At 48.6% G+C, this 25233-nt stretch overlaps 3 protein-coding genes across 4 annotated transcripts in view; 1 reads left to right on the top strand and 2 right to left on the bottom strand.

The window, feature by feature from the left end:
* The window catches only part of TSPEAR (thrombospondin type laminin G domain and EAR repeats), a 190841-nt gene that overhangs the window by 70890 nt on the left and 94718 nt on the right, over positions 1–25233 (top strand). The window lies entirely within an intron of this gene.
* Positions 7373–8235, bottom strand: LOC100583126 (keratin-associated protein 10-8). Its single transcript, XM_003277367.2, has one exon. The coding sequence runs from the start codon at positions 8217–8219 to the stop codon at positions 7440–7442; it is 780 nt and encodes a 259-aa protein (XP_003277415.1). The 5' UTR covers positions 8220–8235; the 3' UTR covers positions 7373–7439.
* On the bottom strand, positions 18740–19726 carry LOC105738738 (keratin-associated protein 10-12-like). Its single transcript, XM_012501859.2, has 2 exons — positions 19361–19726; positions 18740–19144 (listed from the first exon to the last, which is right to left on the bottom strand). The coding sequence occupies exons 1-2, from the start codon at positions 19724–19726 to the stop codon at positions 18740–18742; spliced, it is 771 nt and encodes a 256-aa protein (XP_012357313.2).

The raw sequence follows: 25233 nt of genomic DNA, 5'->3' as shown, positions 1-25233 counted from the left end.
CACAAACTACCAACATGGCTACTTTTGCTGTTGATCTTTCTTCATTCATATTGCTTCAGGTTACTATCGACTGCCTTTTTATTTCAGCCTGAATTAGCATTTCTTGTAAGGCACATCTTTCAGCAATGAGCTCTCTCAGGTTTTATTTACCTCAAAATGTGTTACTTCTTCACTTTTGAAGGGTCACTTTGCCAGATGAAGATGTCTTTTTGGTTGTTGGGTGCTCCCCACCCCTGTGCCCAAACCCAGCATGTTAAATATGTCATCCCAATGCCTTCTGGCCTCCATGGTTTCTGATGAGAAATCCGCTGTTAGTCTTCTGTCCCACTGCTTTCTACATTCTATCTTTGTTTTGACTTTTGAGAGTTTGATTATACTGTGTTTTTATATGAATCTCTTTGAGTTAGATTGATGTGTTTCCTCAATTCTGGAAGTTTGGGCCATTATTTCTTCAACTATTTTTTCTGCTCCCACTGTCTGCCCTCCAACTGGAAATCCTGCTGGGTGTGTTGGTATGCTTGATGGTGTCCCACAGGTCTTTCCAGATTTGCTTATTTTTCTTCATTCTCTCATCTGCTCCTCATTTTCTCATCTTCTCCTCAGACTAGAATACTTTAATGGATCTATCTTCATGTTCACTAATTCTTATAGCTGCTAAAATCTGCTGTTGAAACCATATCATGAGTTATTTATTTCAGTGATTGTACTTTCCAATTCCAGAATTTCTATTTAATTTCTTTTTAAAATTCCTCCTCTTTATTGATATTCTCTGTTGGGTGAGGCATCATTTTCCTGGTTTATCTTAATTCATTGTGATTTTATTTAGTTTTTTGAACGTGTTTAAGCAGTTGATTGAAAGGCTTTGTCTAGTAAGTCCAATTCTGGGCTTCCTCAGGAAGATTTTCCATTAATTGCTTTTCCTCCTTATGAGTAGCTTATATTTCTTGCTGCTTTGCATGGCACATGCCTCTGGTGAAAACTGGACAGTGACAATTACAATGGGATATTTCTGGGTATCAGGCTTTCCTCCCTCTGTGCAGTTTGCTGTTGCTGATTGTTGTGGATTGTGGTTGTTTTTGTTTGTTTCTGTCAGTTTTTAAAAATAGTTTCTTCACGATGCATGCTCACTGTTCTATTAGCTTCGTGCTGAGACAGTAATTTGACAGAGAGTTCCTTAAACCCCTGGAAACAATTTTCTTCAGCGTTTGTAGCTGGGCTCTGTGTGTTGGTCCATGTCCTCAGCACTTGGCTGGGGAGTTTCTGACTCTGCCTTCCCCTTCACTTCCTGCTTGCATCTTCACTTCCTGCTTGCTCAGAGCCTGAAGTTCAGCTAGAGGTGAGCATTGAGAGCTTCTCAGCTCTTTTCTGAGCCAGTGCCCCATCATAGACATGCATGGGGGCTTTCTGGACTCTTAAAAATATGTGGAATCTTCTAACTCCTTTATTCCTCAAAGCATGTCATCTCCTAGTTTTTCCTCCCAGGCTTTTTGGGGGTGTCCAATGTTTTCTCAACTGATAATTTTTGACTTAGGTGTCAGTGGCTTCTTCCTTTACCTTTAAACGTTGTAACACACACCCTCCATATAGCTGCTCCTCTACCTTGAGAAAGTCTGAGTTGGTGAAATAAGGCAAGCCCTGTGTGTTAGCCCTTCAGGGAGCCACCAGAAGGATCGAAATAGAAAACTACACTGCCTTACAAACAAGGTCCACTCTGCTTCCCTGGCAGCAGCACCCCACACCAGGAACTCCAGCTGCTGTCTTCCTGACTGTCACCCAGCTGGGGATGGGGGATGGGGCAAGGGGAAGTTAAAATCCACAAGGTTCTCCTATTGGGCTCTGTTGCTTTTACTTGATTATGTGTTCCCTTGCTCGCTGTAAACCTTCGGCTATTTTCCAGAGTTCAGATAAAGTTGATTTTACCAAGTAGTGTTTGTTTGTTTTTGTTTGTGTATTAGTCCTTTTTCACACCGCTATAAAGATACTATCCAAGACTGAGTAATTAATAAAGGAAAGAGCTTTGATTGACTCACAGTTTCACATGGCTGGGGAGGCCTCAGGAAACTTACAGTCATGGCGGAAGGCAATGGGGAAGCAAGGACCTTCTTCACATGGTGGCAGGAGAGAGAAGCAAGTGAGAGCAGAGAAAACTGCTTTATAAAACTGTCAGATCTGGTGAGAACTCACTATCACGAGAACAGCATGGGGGAAGCCAACTCCATGATCCAATCACTTCCCACCAGGTCTCTCCCTCAACACCTGGGGATGACAGTTCAAGATGAGATTTGGGTGGGGACACAAAGTCCAACCATATCTGTTTGTTTTGCCGGTTTCTGATGTTCTGTGGAGGGACAGCCCCTTACAGTTCCCTGCTGCACCATTTCCTCTGTCATCGGTCTTAGCAGGCACAGTTTGGACACTCTTTTTGAGGGTATTTCTAAATATCTTTATGAATTTGAAATCTGCTAACACTCCAGCTTAGAAGTGCCACTTTTAGGAATTTAGGTAAACACATACCTGAGTGTGGAAATGTATGCAGTGGAAACACCCACAGAAGTGCCATTTGTAATAATGAACAACTGGAGAGACATTCAGTGCCATCCACCTGTCGTTGCAGACATCAAGTGCAGCGTGTTCACACTTTGGAACACTGCACACCTTGCTGAAGAAAACCATAAGATATTTTTCTTCATTAAATTGGCAAAGAAAGAATAATGTGTTCCCCCGGCATTGTGATTGTATAGCTGTTAACAAGTAAAGACTCAGGGCCTCTCGCAGGCAACCTGGTGACGGCCACACCTTGCCAGCATCCCTTGCCTGCAGTTGTATTTCTAGGAGTCTGTTGCTCAATCCTGTTTGAAACCACATCTGGCTACATCTGGACCTGTGTGTCCATGTGTTTCTCTCACCCTCTGGTCTGCATGTGTCCCCGTGCTGTCCTGGACTTCCTGTGCCGTTGGGGCCTTCCTGTTCCCACCAGCCCTCTGCCCACCCAGCCCAGCACAGGGAATTCCAGAGGCCGTGTGTCTGTTCTCTGTTCTGCATCCCAGCGGCAAGCCTGGGGCTGGAGCAGAGGGCGTCCCTGAGTGTCTGTGAGCATGCACAGGAGGCCAGGATGCCCAAGCTGTCCCTGAGTGGAACTCCCTGAGCTCTGGGACAGCTGGAGCCCAAGCCTCCCGCCATGTCCCACCTCCCAGCACAGTTGGGGCCTCTGCCACCTGCCAGGAGTCAGTGCAAGTGCTAGAGGAGACGAACATGGTGGACGTGGCCATGCTGGGGGTGTGGAAGAGGTGAACTGGGGGAGGCATGAGTGAGTGAGCGGGTGAGTGAGTGAGGTGCTTCAGGCTCTTGGGTTTTAGAGACCCCCTGTGTGTGTTTTCTGGCAGGGTTCCCCACTGCATCCTCCTTTCCTGGTTGCTTTTCCTGGTGGGTGTCTAGGCTGTGGCACGTGTTCCTCCTAGGAACTTTTAGCACAGCCTTGGGGCTGTGTTGAATTGGCTGGGTTGTTCGGCACCAGAAGCAAAAGTCAGACAAAAAATACACCCAAGTGGGCAGGCGGTACCGGACCAGAGGCTGAGGCTTGAGCGGGCACCTGCTGCCTTAGGGCTGCTTGGTGTGGTCACACCACAGGCTCTGTCGGTGTGCCGCCTGCGCTGAGCCAGGTGTCGGGTGCACAGCCACATTGCCATGGTGTCTCATTCTCACTGCTGAGCAGAGCTCTCGAACTGGGTGCTGACCAGGGCAGGGTCTCGGGTTCCACGTAAACAAAGCCAGGTTTGCCCCGCTGATCTGAGAACAGGGGCTGGAGGAGTTGTGGGAGGTGGAGGAGGAGGCTGTGAAGCTCTGGAAGGCACCCGGCAGGGAGGAGGCGGAGGCAGGGCCAGGCAGCATGGTGAGGGACTGGGGACCCAGGGTCGGGGGCTGACAGGCTGTGAAAGGTAAGAGCCCTGTGGCTGCACACCTGTGACATTTGGGCCCGTGCCCCAGCCTTGTGTCTGTGGTTGTGTGGAAGGTGGTGTGGGGTGGAGAAGGGAGGTGCTTACCCCCAAGGCAACATCCTGGCAGAGAAAAAGAAGAATTGTAAGATCTCTCCCCCCTTTAGAGACAAAAGGGCACCGTGAGAGCATCCACCTCCCCTGGGGTTTGTTCCCTGCTGTCATGTCGTTAGAGCAGAGGTGACCCTGGCAGGGATCTGGGGCAGCTGCCTTTGCCTGCGTCGAACAGATGTGGCCTCGGGCTGGAGAGCCTCAGCATGTGTGCATTGACACATAGGAAGCCCCGCCGGGAGGCGCCCACTGACACGCTGCACTCTGCCCAGGCGCTGCCGACCTCTGTCTGTGGAGATGGGGTGGTCTCTGTGTGGCCTCTGCTGGGGGATGTGGCACTGCTGGGACGCCCTGTTGCTCAAGCGCCTCCTGACAGTGGCTTTGGCATCCCGGGCGGCCCCGCCTGAAGCAGTTGTCTCATGGGCGTAGTTTCCTTGATGAAGACCTCACAGCAGTGTCCAGAATGCTCAGGGTCAGGTCCTGGGAGGACGCTCCTGGGTTAAATGAGATGAGAATGTCAGGGTCACCAGGGCAGTGCACAGACTTATCTGATTCCAGTTTGGGGGGCTTTTTGGGAAATTTGGATACGACTGTTGCATGACGTTCTGCTTCTTTTGATAACTATATATATATAGAAGTTGGCCGTCCTCAGCTGCACTCACTGCGGGCAGGCGGGAGAAGGCCCTCACTCCCAGGAGGCACCTGCAGAGGGACCCGGGGGAGGTGCCGCCATGTGGCTACAGCACTGAATTTCAAATGGTTCCAAAAAACCAGAATAAATTAAAAAAAAAACCTTTGATCATGGAATTAATGACATCAGGTTAATCTGGGTGGTGAAATCCCCGCTGTTACTAATTCCACGGTAAAAATTTCTCTAATCCCCCAGCTATTTCTCTGGAAAATCCGCTGAGAGGTGGGATCCCATCCACTTATTTACAGAAACTGCTAAAGCGTGTCCCCAGGCCAGAGAGCGCCGCCTCGCTTGGCACCTGTGCGGCCTGGGCTTTCTTCCGCAGCCTGCGCACTCGCGCTCCTGTGTGTGTGCGGCTCAGGTGAGCGCACGGCCCTCGTTCAGGGCCTCCCCGTGGTGCGGCGCTGGCTCCATTCGCCTCCATTCCCTCGTGGATGGATATTTAGGTTGTTTCTAATTTTTCATGGTAACAAACAGTGCCGCTTACGTACATGCGCCGGAGATTTTTCAGCACTGCCGATGGTGGGGTCCGGGGGGCCTCTCCCATGGTAAGATAGGGCCCCGCCTCTTCCCAAAGTAGTGGTGCCAATCCCCCATTTCCACAGCCAGCTGGAGCTCCTGCCCGCCACGTCCCCTGAGCAATGGGTGTGTCCAGCTTTTTCTTCTAGGACAAGCGGGGTGAGGTGCCTGGGGTTCCTGTTGGCAGGTGCCTGCCTTCCAGGGGTGCCGATGTCTCATGTTCCAAGGCCATTTGGGCCTCTGGGTGGGAGTAGCCCGTCCATGCCTATTCCCTCCTGGGAGTTTATGCCTTTGTCTCATTGAAATCTTCTCAGTCGAGTGTCCTCTCACACCGTGGCTTCCTTTTTCACTGGTTTTCTGCTGTCGTCTCGTGGCATAGAGAGGTTAATGTCTGCTTATGGAGTCAAGCACATCAGGGTTTTCTTGATCTCTTGCTCTCCGTGTCTCATTGGAGAAGTCTGTCACGCATTCATCTGTCTGCTGGTGATGGTCCCCCCAGCCCAACACCCCCGAGCAGGCCCCGTCAGAGGGGAGAGGGGCCAGCAGGAACGTTCCGGAGCCCCGCCACACAGCCCTGCCAGAAACCGAGCCTGGAACTGGGAGGAGAGGAGGGCAGACCAGGGACTCTGTTCCACCCTCGCCTGGGCCCTGGGATTGGTCACTCACGAATGGCAGAGGTTTCTTGGACTCCCTGTCTGCAAGGGGGCCCACCCTGACAGCCCCCTGGGGATGGTGCCTGTTGTAGAGCTGGGCTCCCTCCAGCCACTGTGACTACTGGTCCTGTCTCTGGGCGCTGTCCCCGTGGTGGTGATGCAAAGCGCATGGCACAGGCCAACTTAGGGCTGCCTGACATCAGTGGGGACAGTCATCCCCAGCTCAGACCGTGTGCTGGGCTTGAATGGGTGTAGAGCGGGCAGTGACGCTGGCGGCACGGATCGTGAATCGTCAAAGCAGTGAGCAGGGTCTTGATGCTGTGGACAGAGCAAGATAGGGGAGCTGAGGTCCCCAGAGACAGACACCAGACACCCCGACAGACACCAGAGCAGGAGCTCATGGGGTCATCAGGTGAGGGACCTACGGCGGGATGGGCAAGCCCAGCAGAGCAGGGGCCGTCCCTATGCTGCTGGGCAGGGTGAGAGGAGGAGAGGCCTGAGCTGGAGCCGTGTGGACCCCTGACCCGGGTCGGGGCAGCAGAGCCGCAGGGCCTTGAAGAACCTGGCCAGGCCTGGCCTGGGATAGATTAGGGACAAGCCTAGAAAATCACAAGTTGCACACCTAAACCACATGAAGGACGTGCATTTCAGGGGCAGCGGGCGGTGGGCCTTGGGGAATGTCCCAGTCAGCAGCAAGCATCTGCCCCTATGCCATCCCTCCACCCACCCCATGATGCTTTTGTCCTCATCGAGTCCCTTGTCTCCTGTGCAGGTGCAGCAGCCCCTCACTCTCCCCTTGCGTTGCTGCTAAATGGGCAGAACCCTCGGGCGGGCGGCACACAGGGAGGGTGACCAGGCCTGGAGGCTGCAGTGCCCGGACCCCAGACCAGCTTCCCAGCAGGTGACTCTGCAGGGCGGGCTCTCCCAGGTGAGAGAGTGGGTGGGAGGGTCCTGGGGCCTGGAGAGCGCCACAGCCCAGGGCACGGCAGCGAATGACCAGGCTCAGGAAGACCTGGGCACAGGGGCTGAGCCGGGACTGAGCCTTCCTGGGAGTGACCGTGCGTCCCACCTGGTGACCCCCTGGAGGAGTTAGGCCACTGTCCCCTGTGACTTCTAGGTTAAGTCACTCATTCCTAAAAATAATCATGGCTGGAGGAGACCAATGTCAGCTCAAAACCGTGTGTCCCCCAGGAGCACAACAGAAAAGAGAATCAGGTGACCAAGGAGAGTTTATTGGGGAGCAGGAGGAGGTGCTGACAGGTTCAAGTCGAGGCCAAGTGACCCAGAGCAGAGAACCTGGAAGGGAGGACAGGGGACCCAGCAGGCAGGTGGGCACCTGCTGGGAGGCAGGAGCTGGGGAGCAGCGAGGCTGGAGGCTCCTGGGAGTAAGGAGGGGGAGGTCACCTCAGCACAGGGGAGACATGGGGACCCTGTCCCAGGTAGGGGCAGCCACTTAACCCAGGTCAGGACCTGAGCCAGCTGGCCCTGGGGGATGTGCCCATCAGCAGCTGGACCCTGGCCTGAGAAAAGGCCTCAGCAGGCCAGGCGGGAGCACGCAGGGCACCAGAGGAGGGACAGGCAGGAGGCTGGGCAGCAGCAGCTGGGCTGGCAGGAGGAGGTGGGGACACAACAGAAGGGGACGGGCACACAGCAGGTGGGCCTACACACAGGGCGGCAGAGGAGGGACACGGAGGAGGAGGGTCTGCAGCAGGAGGTGGTGCAGCAAGCCGGCTGGCAGCTAGACTTCTGGCAGCACAGAGAGGAAGCCCCAGAGCAGACAGGCACACAGCAGTTGGGCTTGCAGCAGATGGGCACACAGCAGGCCTGTTGGCATGGGGAGAAGGTGCAGCAAGCTGACTGGCAGCTAGACTGCTGGCAGCATGGGGAGGAAGCTCCAGGGCACATGGACACGCAGCACACCGGCTTGCAGCAGAGGGACTTGCAGCACACAGGCACACAGCAGGCCTGTTGGCAGGGGGAGGAGGTGCAGCAAGCCGGCTGGCAGCTAGACTGCTGGCAGCATGAAGGTGTGCAGGAGTTGGTGCAGCCTGATTGGCAGGGACTGGGCTCACAGCTCACTGGGGCACAGACCAGGGCCAGGCAGGGGGCTGGGGCACAGCAGCTAGGGGCACGGCAGCTGGAGGCACAGGAGCAGGGCTCGCAGCAGCTTTCCTGGCAATTGTCCACCTGCCAGGAGGAGCCAGTGCAGGTGCTGGGGGAGGAGACTCGGCTGACACAGCCCACATCACTGGAGCAGACAGACATGGTGGATGCAGCAATCACATACGTCCTGGTGCAGCAGGTGTCAGCCATGGTGGGTGCTGGGCTGGGTGGTGTGAGTGCTGGCGTGAGATGTGTGGGTTTGCGTGCCCTGGCTACCGTGAGGTTTTATACCCTCCCTGGGTATTTTCCTCACAGGAGTCTCACAAGCCTTCCCTTTCCTTGTTGTGGCTGAGACTTTGCCTCCAGGCAACCCTAATTAGTTTACTTGCTGTGGGTTGTTACTGTGGTCCCAGGACTGCTGCATGTGGTTGGGTGATGCTGGCCGCTTACAGGTGTCTGTGCCCTGCAACCACACGCAGTGATGCTGCATGTCTGCTGGTGGAGCTGGGAGTTGAACAGATCGTGAGTTGGCAAGTCTGGAAAACCTGGCCCCACTTTCCTCCTGTCTTTGCCTGTGTGTCTTTGCTATTGGGGTATTTGGTACCAGGGGTGGGGTATTTTTTTACCAGCAGATGTTCTCCACCTGTCCCAGAGTCCTGCTCCATTGAACAATGGGTGTCTCGGCTAGGAATGCCCCCTGGCTCCCCACCCTGCCACCCCTATCTGTTCCATCTGCAAACTCCGGTGGGATGCCCCTGTTTTAGTCCATTTTCACACTGCTGATAAAGACATACCCAAGACTGAGAAGAAAAAGGGTTTTAATTGGACTTACAGTTCCACATGGCTGGGAAGGCCACAGAGTCTTGGTGGGAGGTGAGAGGCACTTCTTACATGGTGGCAGCAAGAGAAAATGAGGAAGAAGCAAAAGCAGAAGCCCCTGATAAACCCATCAGATCTTGTGAGACTTATTCACTACCACTAGAATAGCACAGGAAAGACCAGCCCCCATGATTCAATTATCTCCCCCTGGGTTCCTCCCACAACATGTAGGAATTCTGGGAGATGAAATTCAAGTTGAGATTTGGGTAAGGACACAGCCAAACCATATCATTCTGTCCCTGACCCTTCCAAATCTTATGTCTTCACATTTCAAAACCAATCATGCCTTCCCAACAGTCCCCCAAAGTCTTAACTCATTTCAGCATTAACCCAAAAGTCCACAGTCCAAAGTTTCATCTGAGACAAGGCAAGTCCCTTCCACCTATGAGCCTGTAAAATCAAAAACAAGCTAGTTTCTTCCTAGATAAAATAGGGGTACAGGTATTGAGTAAATACAGCCATTCCAAATAGCAGAAATTGGCCAAAACAAAGGGATTTTACAGGGCCCATGCAAGTCCAAAATCCAGTAGGGGAGTCAAATTTTAAAGCTCCAAAATGATCTCATTTGACTCCAGGTCTCACATCCAGGTCATAATGATGCAAGGAGTGGGTTCCCATGGCCTCAGACAGCTCCACCCCTGTGGCTTTGCAGGGTACAGCCTCCCTCCTGGCTGTTTTCATGGGCTGGCATTGAGTGTCAGCAGATTTTCCAGGCACACAGTGCAAGGTGTCAATAGATCTACCATTCTGGGGTTTGGAGGATGGTGGCCCTCTTATCACAGTTCCACTAGGCAGTGCCCCAGTAGGGACTCTGTGTGGGGGCCCTGGCCCTACATTTCCCTTCTGCACTGCCCTAGCAGAGGTTCTCTATGAGGGCCCCACCCCTGCAGCAAACTTCTGCCTGGGCATCCATGTGTTTCCACATATCTTCTGAAATTTAGGCAGAGGTTCCCAAACTTCAATTCTTGACTTCTGTGCACCTGCAGGCTCAACACAACATGGAAGCTGCCAAGGCTTGGGGCTTCCACCCTCTGAAGCCACACTCTGAGCTGTACACTGGTTCCTTTCACCCAGGCTGCACACAGGATGGGGACCCTGGACCCACAAAACCACTTTTTCCTCCTGGGCTTCCAGGCCTGTGATGGGAGGGGCTGACATGAAGGTCTCTGATGTGGCCTGGAGATATTTTCCCCATGGTCTTGGGGATTAACATTAGGCTCCTTGCTACTTATGCAAACTTCTGCATCCGGCGTGAATTTCTCCCTAGAAAATGGGTTTTTCTTTTCTATTGCATAGTCAGGCTGCAAATTTTTCAAACTTTTATGCTCTGCTTTCCTTATAAAACTGAATGCCTTTAACACCCCCCTCTCTGGCATGCATCCCTCCCAAGACCCATCCCAGATGCTCTTCTTAGTTCTCCTGTTTATCTCAGAATTATTAAACAATGTACATGCTCTGTTATTTCTTGCATTTTCAATTTCAGATATGATCTGATTTCCTATTGTGGAGGAAAGTACTTTCTCTTGTTTATCACCAGGCCCATGAAAAGCTCCCCCTTCCCATCCTCAGAAGGCAAAGGCAGTAAAATATCAATATTTGGTTAAATCAGTGTTCAGAATGTATATTATAATAAAGTAAATATTGTTCATAGCCAAGTCTGAATAGTGGAACCAGATTAAATTTCCTTATTTGTACATGTTTTGTTTTTGTTTATGTTTTTCCCCTCTTGGAGTTAACAATTGCTCCTCTCCAAACTCTGACTCATTCATCCCCATGCTCCACTCAAGAAGTTCAAATATAACAATCTATTAGCTTCATTTATTTTTTGGAAACATCTCTCGTAGAGCTCTCTTATGTGTGGACCAGTCTCTATTGGCGGCTCCCTCAGCCTGGTACACAGGTTTTCTGGGATCTCCCTTCACTCTTGTCTTTGGATTTTCATTCATCTCTCTCTGATGTTGGATCCATTACTTCCTGGATGCCTTGTCTTTTTCTTTCTGGATTTATGCCCTTGTTTGGGTGGAGCACATCCTCCAGTAACTTTCTGAAAATGGGTGCAAGGAAGATACATTTTTGAGCCATAGCATGACTAAACATGCCTTTATTCTGCTCTTCTATTTTATTGATAGCTTAGCTGGATATAATTTCTGGGTGGAAATATTTCCCCTTAGAATATTTTGGGGAAGATGTGGAACATTTCCAGAATCCTAAATGATCCCTTGTGCTGTCTCTCTGTTACTCCCTCCTTCCTAAGTATTAGTTGCTGTTCTACCTTCTCTCCTCATTGGTTAGCTTTGCCTGTTCTATGGAACTCTTTTGTTTTATGGTTCATTTTGTTCAGCACAATGTCTGTGAGAAGCACCATGTTGCTGCATGCATCAGTACTTCACTCTTTTTTTGCTGCCTCATTGTATTAAATTCTACAACATGTTATTTGTCCATTCTCTTTCACAGTGTTAGAGATTTAGATTGTTTCCTGATTTTGGCTGCTATTAATAGTGCTGCTAGAAAAATTCTTGTAAACTTTTTCACTGATATTTTTACTAATTTCTCTTCATTGTGCTCCCAAAAGTGGAATTGCTCGGTCACAGATAGGCATATGTTGGCTTAGCATATACCAACAACTTTCTAGAGAAATTTACATCCTCACTAGTTGATTTTATAATTCCATTTATTCTGTATCTTTACGAAATGAGGTTGATCAGTCTTTTAAAATTTGTTTATTTTGGAAAGTGTGTAGGAATATTGCACTGTTGCACTAATGTGCATGTCCCTGATGAGTAAAGCCGCTCATTGAACCTTGGATATCTTTTCTTGTGAGGTGCCTGTTCAACACATTTGCTTGCTTTTAAAAATATGGCTACTTGTGTTTCTTATTGATTTGCAGAAATTTATTATGTATTCTGAATATGAGTTGTATATATGCAGTGTGTCAGTGAACATTCAATAACTGGCTTTTGTTTTTGTAACGAAAACAAAAACAAAAGTCCCGATTGGTTGCATTTGCCAACATCCACGTGTGAATGCTCCCAACCCAGCTAAATCCAAGCTACCGAGACAATGTCACTTAACACAGAGATGGGAAGAGAGGGGGGCATGTCAGCTGTCATGAGCCAGGGCATGCCGGCTTTAGTGCACCACTGAGTATGGGAATTGCAAATAACTCATCCAAGTCTGGGGTTTAAAAATGAAGTTTTTAAAAAGTCAGTTTTATTGAAGTATGATTACATGCTGTAAAATGTACCTATTTAAAGTTACCATTTGATGAGTTTTGAGAAAATATACACCCATGTAACCACTACCACAAGCAAGATCTGGATTTTCCATCATCTCCGAGTTCCCAGGTGTACTTTTCATGATCAATCCCCACCCCTCCTGACTCTGCCCCAAGAAACGACTGATCTCCTCTGTATCTCAAATAGGTTTGTCTTTCCTGGAATTTCATATAAATCAAATTCTATAGTACAATTGACCCATGTGTCGATGGACACATGGCTTGTGTGGCAAAAGCGTCTTTAAATATTTGTGAGCAAGTCTTTGTGACATGATTTCACTTCTCTTGGGTAAACACACAGGAGGTGGAGTGTGTGGGGCATGTGATGGACACATGGCTTGTTGTGGCAAAAGCTTCTTTAAACATTTGTGAGTGAGTCTTTGTGATATGATTTCACTTCTCTTGGGTAAACGCAGGAGGTGGAGTGTGTGGGGCATATGAAGGGGGTGTGTGTCATGTTTATGACACTGCCAAACTGTTTTTCAGAGGGATTGTTCCATTTCACATTCCCACCCCAGCAAATGTAGGAGAGTTCCATTTCCTGCACACATTTGCTGACACTCGGTATTGGTCGTCTATTTCAATTCGAGTCATGCTTATGGGTGTGTTGTGGTATTAATAGTATCATCTGATGAAGAGACGCTCTTAATTGTAGTAAAATCCGATTTACTAATTTACTCTCTTATGTGTAGCGTTTTTACCCCATTCCCAAAGTCTTTGCCTACCACAACGTCGTGAAGACATTCCCCTATATGTGCTTCTAGAGCTTCATTATTTTTATTTCATTCATTGTTTATTTACCAATTTTTAAACTGACAAATAATAATTGTGTGTATTTACTGGGTATAATGTGATGTTTTGATCTATAATGTGATGTTTTGATCTGTGCATGCATTGTAGAAAGATTAAATCAAGCCCTGTAATCCCAGCACTTTGGGAGGCCAAGGCAGGTGGATGATGAGGTCGGGAGATCAAGACCATCCTGGCCAACATGGTGAAACCCTGTCTTTACTAAAAATACAAAAATCAGTTGGGTGTGGTGGCACGCACCTCTAGTCCCAGCTACTTGGGAGGCTGAGGCACAAGAATCGCTTGAACCCAGGAGGTGGAGGTTGCAGTGAACTATCGTGCCACTGCACTCCAGTCTGGCAACAGAGCAAGACTGTGTCTAAAAAACCAAACCAAACAAAAAAGATTAAATCAAGCTACTTAACATAACCATCATCTCACCAACTTAACAATTTTCTGGTAAATTAAAAGTATATTCTTTTACAAATTTTGAAGTATGCAACACATTATTTTTATGTGTCACCATGCAATGCAATAGGTCACTAAAGCTTTTTCCTCCAGTGTGATGGAAAGGTTGTTTCCTTTGATCAACATCTCCCTTCCCCATTCCTCCCTCTGGCAGCCACCGGCCTCTGGTAACCACCTTTCTGCTCTCTGTTTCAAAGTTTGACAGTTTTAGATTCTAGACACAAATCATGCCATTTGTCTTTCTGTGCCTGGCTTATTTCACTTAGCATAGTGTCCTCCAGGTCCATTTGTCCTCCAAGTTGTCACAAATGACAGGATTTTTCTCCTTTTCATGGCTGAATAGTATTCCCTTGTGTATATATGCCACACTTTCTTTATCCATTCATCTATTGATGAACTTAGATTGATTCCACACCTAGGCTATTGTGAATAAGACTGAAATGAACATAGGAGTGCAGACCTCTCCCCAACAGAATGACTTCAGTTATTTTAGATATAAACCCAGAAGTGGGATTTGTGGATCATAGGCAAGTTCTATTTTTAGTTTTTTGAGGAACCACTATAATGTTTCCCATAGTGGTTGTACTAATTTAGATTCCTACCAATAATGTACAAGATTTCCCTCTTCTCTACATCCTCCCTAACACTTGTTCGCTTTCATCTTTTTGATAAGAACCATTCTGACAAGTGTGGGGTGATGTCTCATTGTCCCTTCAATGTGCATTTTCCTGATGATTAGTGATGTTGAGCATTTTAAAATATGCCTGCTGTCCATTTAAATGGCTTCTTTTGAGAAATGTCTGTTTAGGTCTTTTGCCCATTTTTATTTATTTATGTAGTTTCATTTTTTTGAGCCAGGGTCTCGCTCTGTTGCCAGGCTGTTTTGTCCATTTTTAAATTGGGTTATTTATGTTCTTGCTACTGGGTTGTTTGAGTTCCTTATTGTGAATAGTAGCCCCTTATCAAATATATCGTTTGCAGATTTTTTTCCCAATCCATGGGTTGTTTCTTCACCCTGTTGATTGTCTCCTTGGCTGTACAGCTTTTTTGTTGGATGCAATCCCATTTGTCTATGTTTTCTTTTGTTGGGTGTGCCTTTGGGGTCCTATTCAAGGAATAATTGCCTGGACCAATGTAATGGAGATTTTCCACTATGCTTTCTTCTAGCAGTCTCACATTTCAGGTCTTATGCTGAGGTCTTCAATGCATTTTGAGCTGATTTTTGCATATAATGTAAGATGAGGGTTCAATTTTAGTTTTCTGCACATGGATATTGAGTTTCCCCAACACTGTTTATTGAAGAGTCTGTCCTTTCCCCATCATTTGTTCTTGGCACCTTTGTCAGAAATAAATTGACAACAAACACTTGGGTATGTTTCTGGGATTTCTATCCCATTCCATTGGTTGATATGTCTATTTTTATGTCAGTCCCATGGTGTTTGGATTACAATAGCTTTAAAGTATTTTGAAATTAGGGAGTGTGAGGCCTCCAGCTTTGCTCTTCGTACTCAAGACTGTGTTGGCTATTCAGAATCTTTTACAGTTTCATATGAATTTTGGGATTGTTCTTTTCTATGTGTTTGTAAAACTGACGTCGAAATTGATAGAGATTGCGTTGAATCTGTAGATAGCTTTAGGTAGTATGGACATTTTAACAATATTAATTCTTGTAATCCATGAATGTGGGACATTGTTCCATTTATTTGTGTCTTCTCCAACTTCTTTCATCAATGTTTTGTAGTTTTCAGTGTACAGATCTTTCACCTCCTTGGTTAAATATCTTTCTAAACTCTTTAAAATGCTGTTGTAAATGATATTGTTTTCTTAATCTCTTTTTTGGATCATTGTTCATTGTTAGTATATAGAAATGCTATTAATCTTTGTATGTTGATTTTGTAACTTGCAACTTTATTAAATTTGTTTATCAGTCCTAACAGTTTGAAGACTAACAGGTAGAGTCTTTACAAGAAAAGAAAACTACAGGCCAACGTCCTTGACGAATATAGATGCAAAAATCCTCAAAAAAAGACTAGCAAACTGAATTCAACAGCACATTAAAAAGATCATTCACTATGATCAAGTGGGATTTATCCCAGGGATGCAAGAATGGTTCAACATACATAAATCATAAATGTGATACATCACACTAACATCAGGGACAAAAACCACACGATCACCTCAATAGACGCAAAAAGGCATTTGAACAAATTCAGCATTCATTAATGATTAAAACTCTCTAGAAAATAGATATAGAAGAGATGTACCTCATCACGATAAAGGCCATATGCAACAAGCCCACAGCTGATGCCATACTCAGTGGTGAAAAGCTGAAAGCTCTTTCTCTAAGATCAAAAACAAGGCAAGGATGCCCACTCCTGTCACTTCTATTTACCATGGTGCTGGAAGTTCGAGCCAGAGCAATTAGGCAAGAAAAAGAAATAAAAGGTACTGAAATAGAAAAGAAAGAAGTGAGACTGTCTCTGCTGATGATGTGATCTTATATAGAGATCTCATTATTTTATCTCTGACATTTAAGTCTAGGGTTCACCCCTAGTTAATTTTTGTGCATGGTGTCTTGATGGTAGGTGAGATTGGCTATCTTATCCTATGATTTTTGGCCATTGGACATCTTATCCCATAATTGCATATTTCCATCTCTTTTATTCATTTCTTTTTATGTTTTCTTTATAAATTCTGAATTTGAATCTTTTGTTACATACTGTTGGTGAAGGTAATCAATGCTGGTTCAGAAACCAACAGAAGTCAACATGTCGATGGCTTAAGCCCACAAGGCCTTCCCCACTCCTCACATTGCCATCCAAGCATGCCACGCCCCTATCTTGTGGGCCCACTCTCTGGCACGTGAGCCTCCAAGATAGCCCGGCAAGGAAGAGAGGCAGCAGGACTCCCAGAACCTGTGGCCCGGAAGGGGCAGACATCTCTTCATGCACGTTTAACCAATAGAAACTCATCGTGTGGCCCTAACTAGCTGCATGTGGCTGGAACCTGCCAGGCCATGTGCCCAGGAGGGAGACAGTGAGCCTCCAGTCTCACCGTGATGCCCCAGAGGTGGCTTCTCTGAGATGGGATTGGTGGGAACTTTGATTATGTGCTTGTGCTTTTGTGTGCATTTTACTGCATTCAAGATTGTCAGTATTTTCTCTAATGATTTGTGCCTTTTGCATTTTTTATGAGATATTGGTTCTTTCACCAAGGATGGCAGTAGGCATTGTTGACCAGGGGCAAATGGTGAATGTCCAGGTGACAAAGGGCAGTTTCAGCCACCGTCAGCTTCTGTGGTGCAGCTGAGAATAGCCCCTTGGAGGAGGCTGCCTCTCTCTGCCCGGCCACCCTGGCATGCCCTTCCTCTGCAGGAGGTTCTGAAGTTCCACCTGTTGCCCTTGGAAAGGAACTTGATGTTTCTCCCCCACAGCACACCTCCCCTGAAGTTCACACCCGGGGTGTGGGGGGTGTGTTTCCCCAGAGGCTCACATGCCTGGATGCTTGCTGGGGCCATGCCTAGGGGAGGAGCCGAGTCCGGGATCCACAGAGGAGGACGTGCTTCTCTGAGCAAGGCCCCTCCATCTTGCGTCTGTGGGATTCAGGTGTCTGTAGTTCGGGGACTCACCACAGGGTCCCCTTGGTGCCTCCTAGAGAACCAGAGGGGATCCAGTGAGGCAAAGCCTGGATGCCGACTTAGGGTGCAGCCCTGGTGCCAGAGAGAAGTCTGGCTCATTTCTTCTGCATTGGGGCCGGGGTGGGGGCAGAGGAGTGCAGGGTGGGACATGTGGGGGCTTATTCCTTGCCAGCTGGTGCTCCAGCCCCATGCCAGAGTTTCAGGCCACAGCCTCTGTGGCCACCACAGGGGAGGGACAGCTTGTTGCAGGTGCAGGACGGCTCTGCTCCTCGTGAAACCCACGATGGCCTGGCCTCACCCAGCCTCCTTCTCTGTCTCCACCCCCTCTGGAGCAGGAGTCAAAGGAAGCACTACCAGAAATGCACCCAGCACTGTCCTAGGATAGCATTGTCGTCACTTGGGAAGGGCAGCTTGGGGTCTGTGTCAGGGTCCCCAAGACCACCCAGGGCAGCGATTCTCCAGGAGCCACAGGCCACGCAGGTCGTGGTACCTATGGCTGTGATTTCCCACAGAGAGGACACTGAGCAAAATCGGCCAAGGGAAAGGTTCCTGGGGCCGAGTCCAGGGGCACCAGGCTCAGCTTTGGAGGCCTCTCCTGGGGTGGGGGTCACCCAGGATGTGCCTCACTCCCCTGCAAGCAGCTGGGACGCCGCGCATGTGATGTTGGGGATGCCCTGCCTGGTGATGTACCCGGGGACTGGTCATGTGAGCAGCTTCTGCCTGGGCTGCGCCAGAATTCCAGACTCCCAGTGGGGACATGAGTGCCTAAACCACGTGGTACAAACAGCTCAGGCCCAGTGAGGCGGGGCCAGGGGGAGCCCCTCGGAAATCCCAGTTCCCGGATGCCAGCCAAGGGCCAGCCTGGCCAGCGGGCCTCAGGACAGCCGTCCCCACCCACCGTGTGGACCCTTTCTGCACACGGCCATGGGGTTTCCTTTCTGGAGCCAGGGGCTGGACACAACCCAGTTTCTGGGGAGCCCCCAAAGCAGCCCCACCCAGGGCAGGCTCTGCTGTTGGATCACTCGCCTCTCCCATCCCTCAGGCCTGCCTACCCCTCGGACATCTGTGTGGTGAGGGTGTTGCAGGGCTGCCAGGACACCTGGGAAGGACAGGGACCTCGTGGCGTGGGAGCAGCTCAGGACCACCCACGGGTGGGGGGCATCAGGCAGGGGTCTTTGGTTGTGATCAACAAGAATGAATTCCAGTTGTACTTTTTAGGAAAGGAATTTATTAGAAGGGTCTGACCTGCTCCCGTGGTCAGGGAAGACAGAGAAAGAGGCCCAGGCCCACAGCAGGGGAGGAGCAGGGCTCGCCACTGAGCCAGGACAGCGACGAGAAACCCACACCTGATACGTGTCTACCCTCGTTTCTCCCCACACTGGGCCATGGCCTGGGAGGACCCGCTGGCCTTGCTGGGGTCACTGCCCACCTGCTGCTGGGGAGGCAGGGCTGAGTAATTGGGGGAAAGTCAAGACTTGGAGAAACAGCTGAGCTGCTGCTAGGAGGAGAAGCGCACACTGGGTGGCCAGCTGACCACTGCCGTCCACTGCAGGGCTCAGGAGCGGGATGTGGAGAGCCGTCCAGGGTAAAGAATCCAGGGGTGCAGGTGGCAGTGAGCACTCAGGCTTTGGATGATCTTAAGGAGATCACTCAGCAGCTGGGCTTCCGGGTTGAGGTGCAGCCTCAGCAGGCCGGGCGGGAGCACGCGGGGCGGCAAAGGAGAGACACACAGGAGGCTGGGCGGCAGCAGCTGGGCTGGCAGGAGGAGGCAGGGGTGCAGCAGGAGGAGACGGGCACGCAGCAGGCGGGCCTGCACACGGGGCGGCAGAGGAGGGACATGGAGGAGGAGGGTCTGCAGCAGGAGGTGGTGCAGCAAGCCGGCTGGCAGCTAGACTGCTGGCAGCATGAAGTGGAAGCCCCAGAGCAGACGGGCACACAGCACACAGGCTTGCAGCAGACAGGCACACAGCAGCCCTGCTGGCTTTGGGAGGAGGTGCAGCAAGCTGACTGGCAGCTAGACTGCTGGCAGCAGGAAGAGGAATCCTCAGAGCAGGTGGGCACACAGCAGACGGGCTTGCAGCAGACAGGCTTGCAACGGACAGGCACATAGCAGGCCTGCTGGCAGGGGGAGGAGGTGCAGCAAGCCGGCTGGCAGCTAGACTGCTGGCAGCACGAGGGCGTGCAGGAGCTGGTGCAGCCTGATTGGCAGGAGCTGGGCTCACAGGCCGCCTGGCAGCAGGGACTGGACGCACAACTCACACAGCTAGACTGCTGGCAGCACGAAGAGGAAATCCCAGAGCAGACAGGCTTGCAGCAGATGGGCACACAGCAGGCCTGCTGGCAGGGGGAGGAGGTGCAGCAAGCCGGCTGGCAGCTAGACTGCTGGCAGCACGAGGGCGTACAGGAGCTGGTACAGCCTGATTGGCAAGGGCTGGGCTCACAGGCCACCTGGCAGCAGGGGCTGGACACACAGCTCCCTGGGGTGCAGACCAGGGTCAGGCAGGGGGCTGGGGCGCAGCAGCTGGGGGCGCCGCAGGGGGGCTCGCAGCAGCTCTCTGGGCAGTCATTCACCTGCCAGGTGTCAGAGCAAGAGTCACAGGAACCAGGAAGGCAGACGCGGCTGCCATAGCTCAAGTCGCTGGAGCAGACGGACACAGTGGATGCGGCCATGCTGGGGATTGAGCTGGAGGAGATGGGAGTGAGTGGGTGAGTGAGTGAGTGAGTGAGTCCGTGTGTTAGGTGCTCAGGGATGTTGGCTTTTATATGTCTCCCTGGCCTGTTGTCCCAGCTGGAGTGTCAACAACTCCCGCCCCTTCCTTGTTTGTGTTTAAAACCTAGAGAACGCTTATTAGTGCGAGTTTTATGTTTAGTCCTATGAGATGCCGTTCAGTTTGTAAAGTCCCGAGTCTGTATTTGGGTCCGTTGATGCACCCTCACCTGCCTTTGGCTCCAGAGCATAATATTGAAGTAGACAGGGTCTAATGTCTGCAAATAGAGTGTCCCGGGGGCCTGTGCTGGCTGCAGAAGAGATCCATCCATCCTAATCCCAGCGCCTGTGGGCCATCACCAGGGGACTCTGCTTGTCTGGGTGGCTGTGGCTTCTGGAATGCCGGGCTAGAGAAGCCCCTGTCAATGATGGCATGAGGGTGGAACGTTCCTAGAAGTGACTCCCCACTCTCTCTGGTGCATGAAGTCCCCCCAAGGGCTTTAGAGCAAGTGGCAAACGGGAAAGGGTGGACAGTGGTGTGAGCCATTTCCCGTCAGGTTCACAGCAGTTCCTGGGGGCTGTGCACCCCCTCTTCCATCTGGGCACTTAGGGAGGCCCCAGATCCCTGTATGGGCCCCCCCCCACCATTTCCATTTGGTTTTATCCCAAACACTGCAAACCCGTAGGTCTAACCCGGAACACCTAATGCATCTCCTCAGCAAAAAGCACAGCCACTGGCGACAGCACTGCCGTGTGAAAAGCAGCAAGCACTGCTTTCGCTTGCAGTGTATTTTCTTGATTGCTAACTAAGTCCCAGCTAGACATCTGATCTAAGTCTCCATTTCTTCTGCAAATAATATCAAATTGGCCACCATATCTTTTTGATTCTTTCTGCTAAATGTTTCCAATTTTATCTGATACTTTTACTTCTCAAGCATTCATTTATTCATGATGCAGTGAGTCCTCCCACGTGCTGGAAATAGCACCGGGTGCTGAGAATGTGAAGGTGAAGGGGTAGTAACCCTGACTGTGGACCCCACCAGGGAGGGAGGTGGGCTGCTTGGTGCCTGGTGATGTCAGTGATGACCAGCCATAGCCCAGCATGCATGTGGCCCAGAGGAGTGGCCCCTACCCAGGGGAGAGGGCTCCAGGGGCCCTTCTGGTGGGGTTTGATGCCCAGGCAAGTCTCAGAGGCTCAGGGTGTTCTGTGTCTCTATCTGTGTTTCCCAGTCCAGGCCTCTTAACTCCTAGGGGATTTAGGAAAAGTACAAAAGGCCTCAGAGGGCTAGAAATTCAGTTACATGGTGGGATGAATTGTCTTTCTGTATATTTTAAACTATAAAAATAATATAAATTTGAGCATGGCCTGGTCCCTCCAGAGGTACAGGATCTGGTCCTATAGGATGGAAGTACATTGAGAGAGACAGAGAGAGAGAATGGGGGCCTCTGCTTCCATATGGGACAAAGTGGCTATGTCAGACATATACTCCTGCTGAGAACAACTTGAAAAGCTGAACAAAATGTTTTAAAAATGATTCCTTTAAAGCTCTCCTAACAGAGCTGTTGAAGAAACTAAAGGTAATAGAATGACATCTTTAAAGAGCTGAAAGAAAATCACTGCAAACCTAGAATTCTGGACCAGGAAGAACATCGTTCAAAGGTGAAAATGAAACAAAACAATTCTGGATATCAACTGAGCAAATTGGACCTGAGCAGACCCACTCTACAGTAACCACGAAAGGGAACTTTTCAGGCAGGATGACAGAAAGATAAAAATGCAGGAAGGAACCAGGAGGATCTGAAAGGGTAATATTATTATATTTATAATCTCTTGTGGGGTCTAAACTAGAAGTAGAAAAGTAATGCATAATGACATTAACAATAAAAGGTGAGAAGGATAAATGGAGTGAAAGTTTTCTAAGGTTTCAGCATTGCTTTGGAAGTGGTGGAAGTGCTGATGTATGTTACACTTGAATAATCTAAGAATGTGTGCTATAATCTCTAAAGTGACCACTGAAGAGATAGTAAAAATTATGTATAATCAATGTATCGTCAATAATGTTAGAAATAAGGCTCAGAGTCATAAGGAAAAATGAGCACTGAGACAAAGGATTTCTCAGCAAAGCAAATTTACTTCTGCACAGGAGGGTGTCTCCCATACGGCTGATTGCCACAAGAGCACACAGAAGAAAGGAGAGTAGAAGTTTTTATTCCTAACACGATCCTGCCCCCGTGTCCTTTCCCCATTGGCTGGGGTTGCGCCACACAATTTAAACTAGACCCGACTGGCTAAACATTTAAACTTTCTTAGATAAGGTGGATGCGTAATGGGAGAGATGGGAGAGGAGGAAGGGGTCATCTATGGGAAACTAGAGAGCCAGTCTTTTCCTAAATATGGAACGGAATGGTGCTGATAATGCCAGTGATGCTGCAGCATGCCTGGGCATGTAGTAAAGTCAGAAAGAAGAAAAGGAGAAGAAAGAGAGGGGAAGGGGGTACTAGGAATTAAAGAATAAAAGGTTGAGCTGCCTGTTTGAAGAGAAGCCTTGCCATATCTCACGAATAATGAACAGAACAGAAGAAGGAAAATAAATAATAAAAAATACTCGATTAATCCAAAATAGACAGGAAGTGATTTTTAAAAGAAACGTTAAAAAATTGGGACAAATAGAAATTGTACAATCAGATAGTAGATAGATATAAACTAAATCGTCAGTCAATAAAGTATCAGATATTCCCATTAAAATATATTGTTGGTCTGAATAAAAAATAGAAAACCTAACTACATGTTGCTTACAAGATACAGAGCCTGAATACAAGAGCATAGAGGCCAGGCACTGTGGCTCCCGCCTGTAATCCCAGCACTGTGGGAGGCTGGGGCAGGCAGATCACCTGAGGTCAGGAGTTTGAGACCAGCCTGGCCAACATGGTAAAGCCCCATGTCTACTAAAAATACAAAATTAGCTGGGCATGGTGGTGGGCGCCTGTAATCTCAGCTACTTGGGAGGCTGAGGCAGGAGAATCACTTGAACCCAGGAGGTGGAAGTTGCAGTGAGCTGAGGTTGCACCACTGCCCTCCAGCCTGGGTGACAAGAGAGACTCCATCAAAAAAAAAAAAAAAAAAAAAAAAAAGAAAGAAAGAAAGAAAAAGAGTGCAGAAAGCTTGAAAGTAACAAGATGGAAGAAAATACACCAGGCAAACACTAACTAAAACGCTAGTGTGACTTATGAATATCAGAAAAAGTAGATTTTAGAGCAATAGAGATGAAGAAAGAAATGTATGAAGCTAAAAGAGTCAACCTACCAGGAAGCTGTAACAATTCTAAATTTGGATGAATCTAATTATATAGTTTAAATATAAAATTAAAAAAATTAAAAAATTAATGTTTTTTAATTTTTTTAACTGGCAGAGCTAAAAGTAGAAATAGAGAAAAGGGAAAATCATAGTGGGGGATGTTAATACACCTGTCAGTAATGTTAGGAAGGAAAAGAAAAATCATCTCCGAGTGGAAAGGTCTATTCTGTTTTGAGTAAAACACTGAAGCCGTTTAAAAAACTGATAAAACTAATTACATAAAAATTTTTAAATTGCAGGAGAGAAAACATTATAAACCAAGTCAAAAGACAGCAATATTGGAAACACATTTCCTATCCATATATCAGAGAAACGGCTAATTTGCTTAATATCCAAAGAGCTCCCACAAGTTGGTAAGACCACTAACAGCAACATAACAGAAAATGAGCAAAGGATACAAAGGGGCAATTGAAAGAAATATACATGGTTCTTAAATGTGAAGACATGCTCAGCCCCATTTAAAATGAGATGAAACAAATTTAATGGCCATATGATATCATTTTTTATATTGGAAAAAATGAAAACCATTGATGTTCCCAATATGGGTTGGCGAGGGTGTGGGCAAACTACCCAGATGACTTGCTGCTGGGCTGAGGATGGCTCCACAGATTTGGCAGGCAGTTTGCTGCTACGCATCAAAATTCAAAACCTCACACCTTTGAGCCTGAATCACTATGCAAGCATCCTATAGATACTCCTGGGTGGATACAAGGTATGTGCAAAGGTATCACAGCCATGAGACTGTCTAGACAGCAGGAGACAGACTCTAGGGTGGCCCCATGTCCCTCGCCTCCTAGTGGTCATTGGATGTGTGCCCCACACCCCTTGAGTGTGGGTGGGACTGTGGCACGAGTATAGACACAAGGAGCACAGAGGGGGTGATGGGATGTGCATGGTCCCATTACATAAGGTCCTAATGCTCGTCTCAGGAGGACTCTGTCTCCCTGGCTGGCTGTGAAAAAGCCAGCACATTGCAAGCTGCCCATTGAGGCCACATAGAAAGAGATTATGGCAGCCTCCAGTTGACAGCTGGTGAGAAACTGAGGCACTCCGTCCAAGAAGCTGCACGGAACTGAGTTCTGCCAACAATCACATGAGCTTGGAAGTGGATCCTTCTCCAATTGAACCTTCAGATGAGACACTCCGATACAGCCCTATAGAGACCCCAATTTAACTGTGTCTGGACTCCTGACCCACCAAAACTGAGATGATAAATGTGTTATTTGAAGTCACTAAGCTTGTGGTACTTTGTTACACGGCAATAGAAAATGAACACACAGACCAACATGGAATTCTATGCAGCTGTAAACAAGACAGAGATCATTATGTATTCATAGGAAAGGAGCTCCATGTTTTCAAAAACATAGTGGGTAGAGTATGGCATCATTTGCATTTTAAAAATTTATGTATACAGAGGCATTCTATGTATGTATGTGTATGTACATATATGTTTACACATACACATAACAGAACGAGGTGATGTTTTGCTTTCCTGTCTCAGCTCGCATATGGTAAACAGGTGTCCTTGCTGTGTTCTCCTCAGTGCCGCGCGTTCCTCCACGATGCTGTGATCTTGTTGTTTAAAGTGCCCCAGTGCAGTGCTGCTGTGCTGCTGGGTGTCCGGAGCTCAGAAGGCTCCAGCACGTCTTACAGAGAAAACACATGTGTTCAACCAACTTCATTCAGGCTGTGTAGGGCTGTTGGCTGGGGTTCAGTGTTGATAAATCAACTATAAAGGTTCAATAAGGTGTCTTTAGACAGAAGCACTCATAAGACATGTCTATGCATTGATTGGATGATGAGAACGTTGTGATCAGAGGCTCATGAGACCATAACCCTGTACTTCCTGTAGGAGCAATGGTTATTCAGTGCTGGTGGAGACTGTATAGAGCAGAACCTCTGGGAATAATGAGAATGGGCTGTGTGTGTGCATATATGGAAGAGGCAGACAGACAGAGACAGAGAAAGATGGAGAGATACAGAGAGAAAGAGAATAAGTGGGTGAAAGTAGCCGCTTCCTGAGAAGAGAATTGGGTGACTGCTTGTGTTCACTTAAAAAAATCACCATCTGGCCGGGTGCGATGGCTCAGGCCTGTAATCCTAGCATGTTTGGGA

The sequence above is a fragment of the Nomascus leucogenys genome, chromosome 25 (genome assembly GCF_006542625.1).
Source record: "Nomascus leucogenys isolate Asia chromosome 25, Asia_NLE_v1, whole genome shotgun sequence".
NCBI lineage: Eukaryota > Metazoa > Chordata > Mammalia > Primates > Hylobatidae > Nomascus > Nomascus leucogenys.
This window is presented reverse-complemented; position numbering and strand designations above follow the sequence as displayed.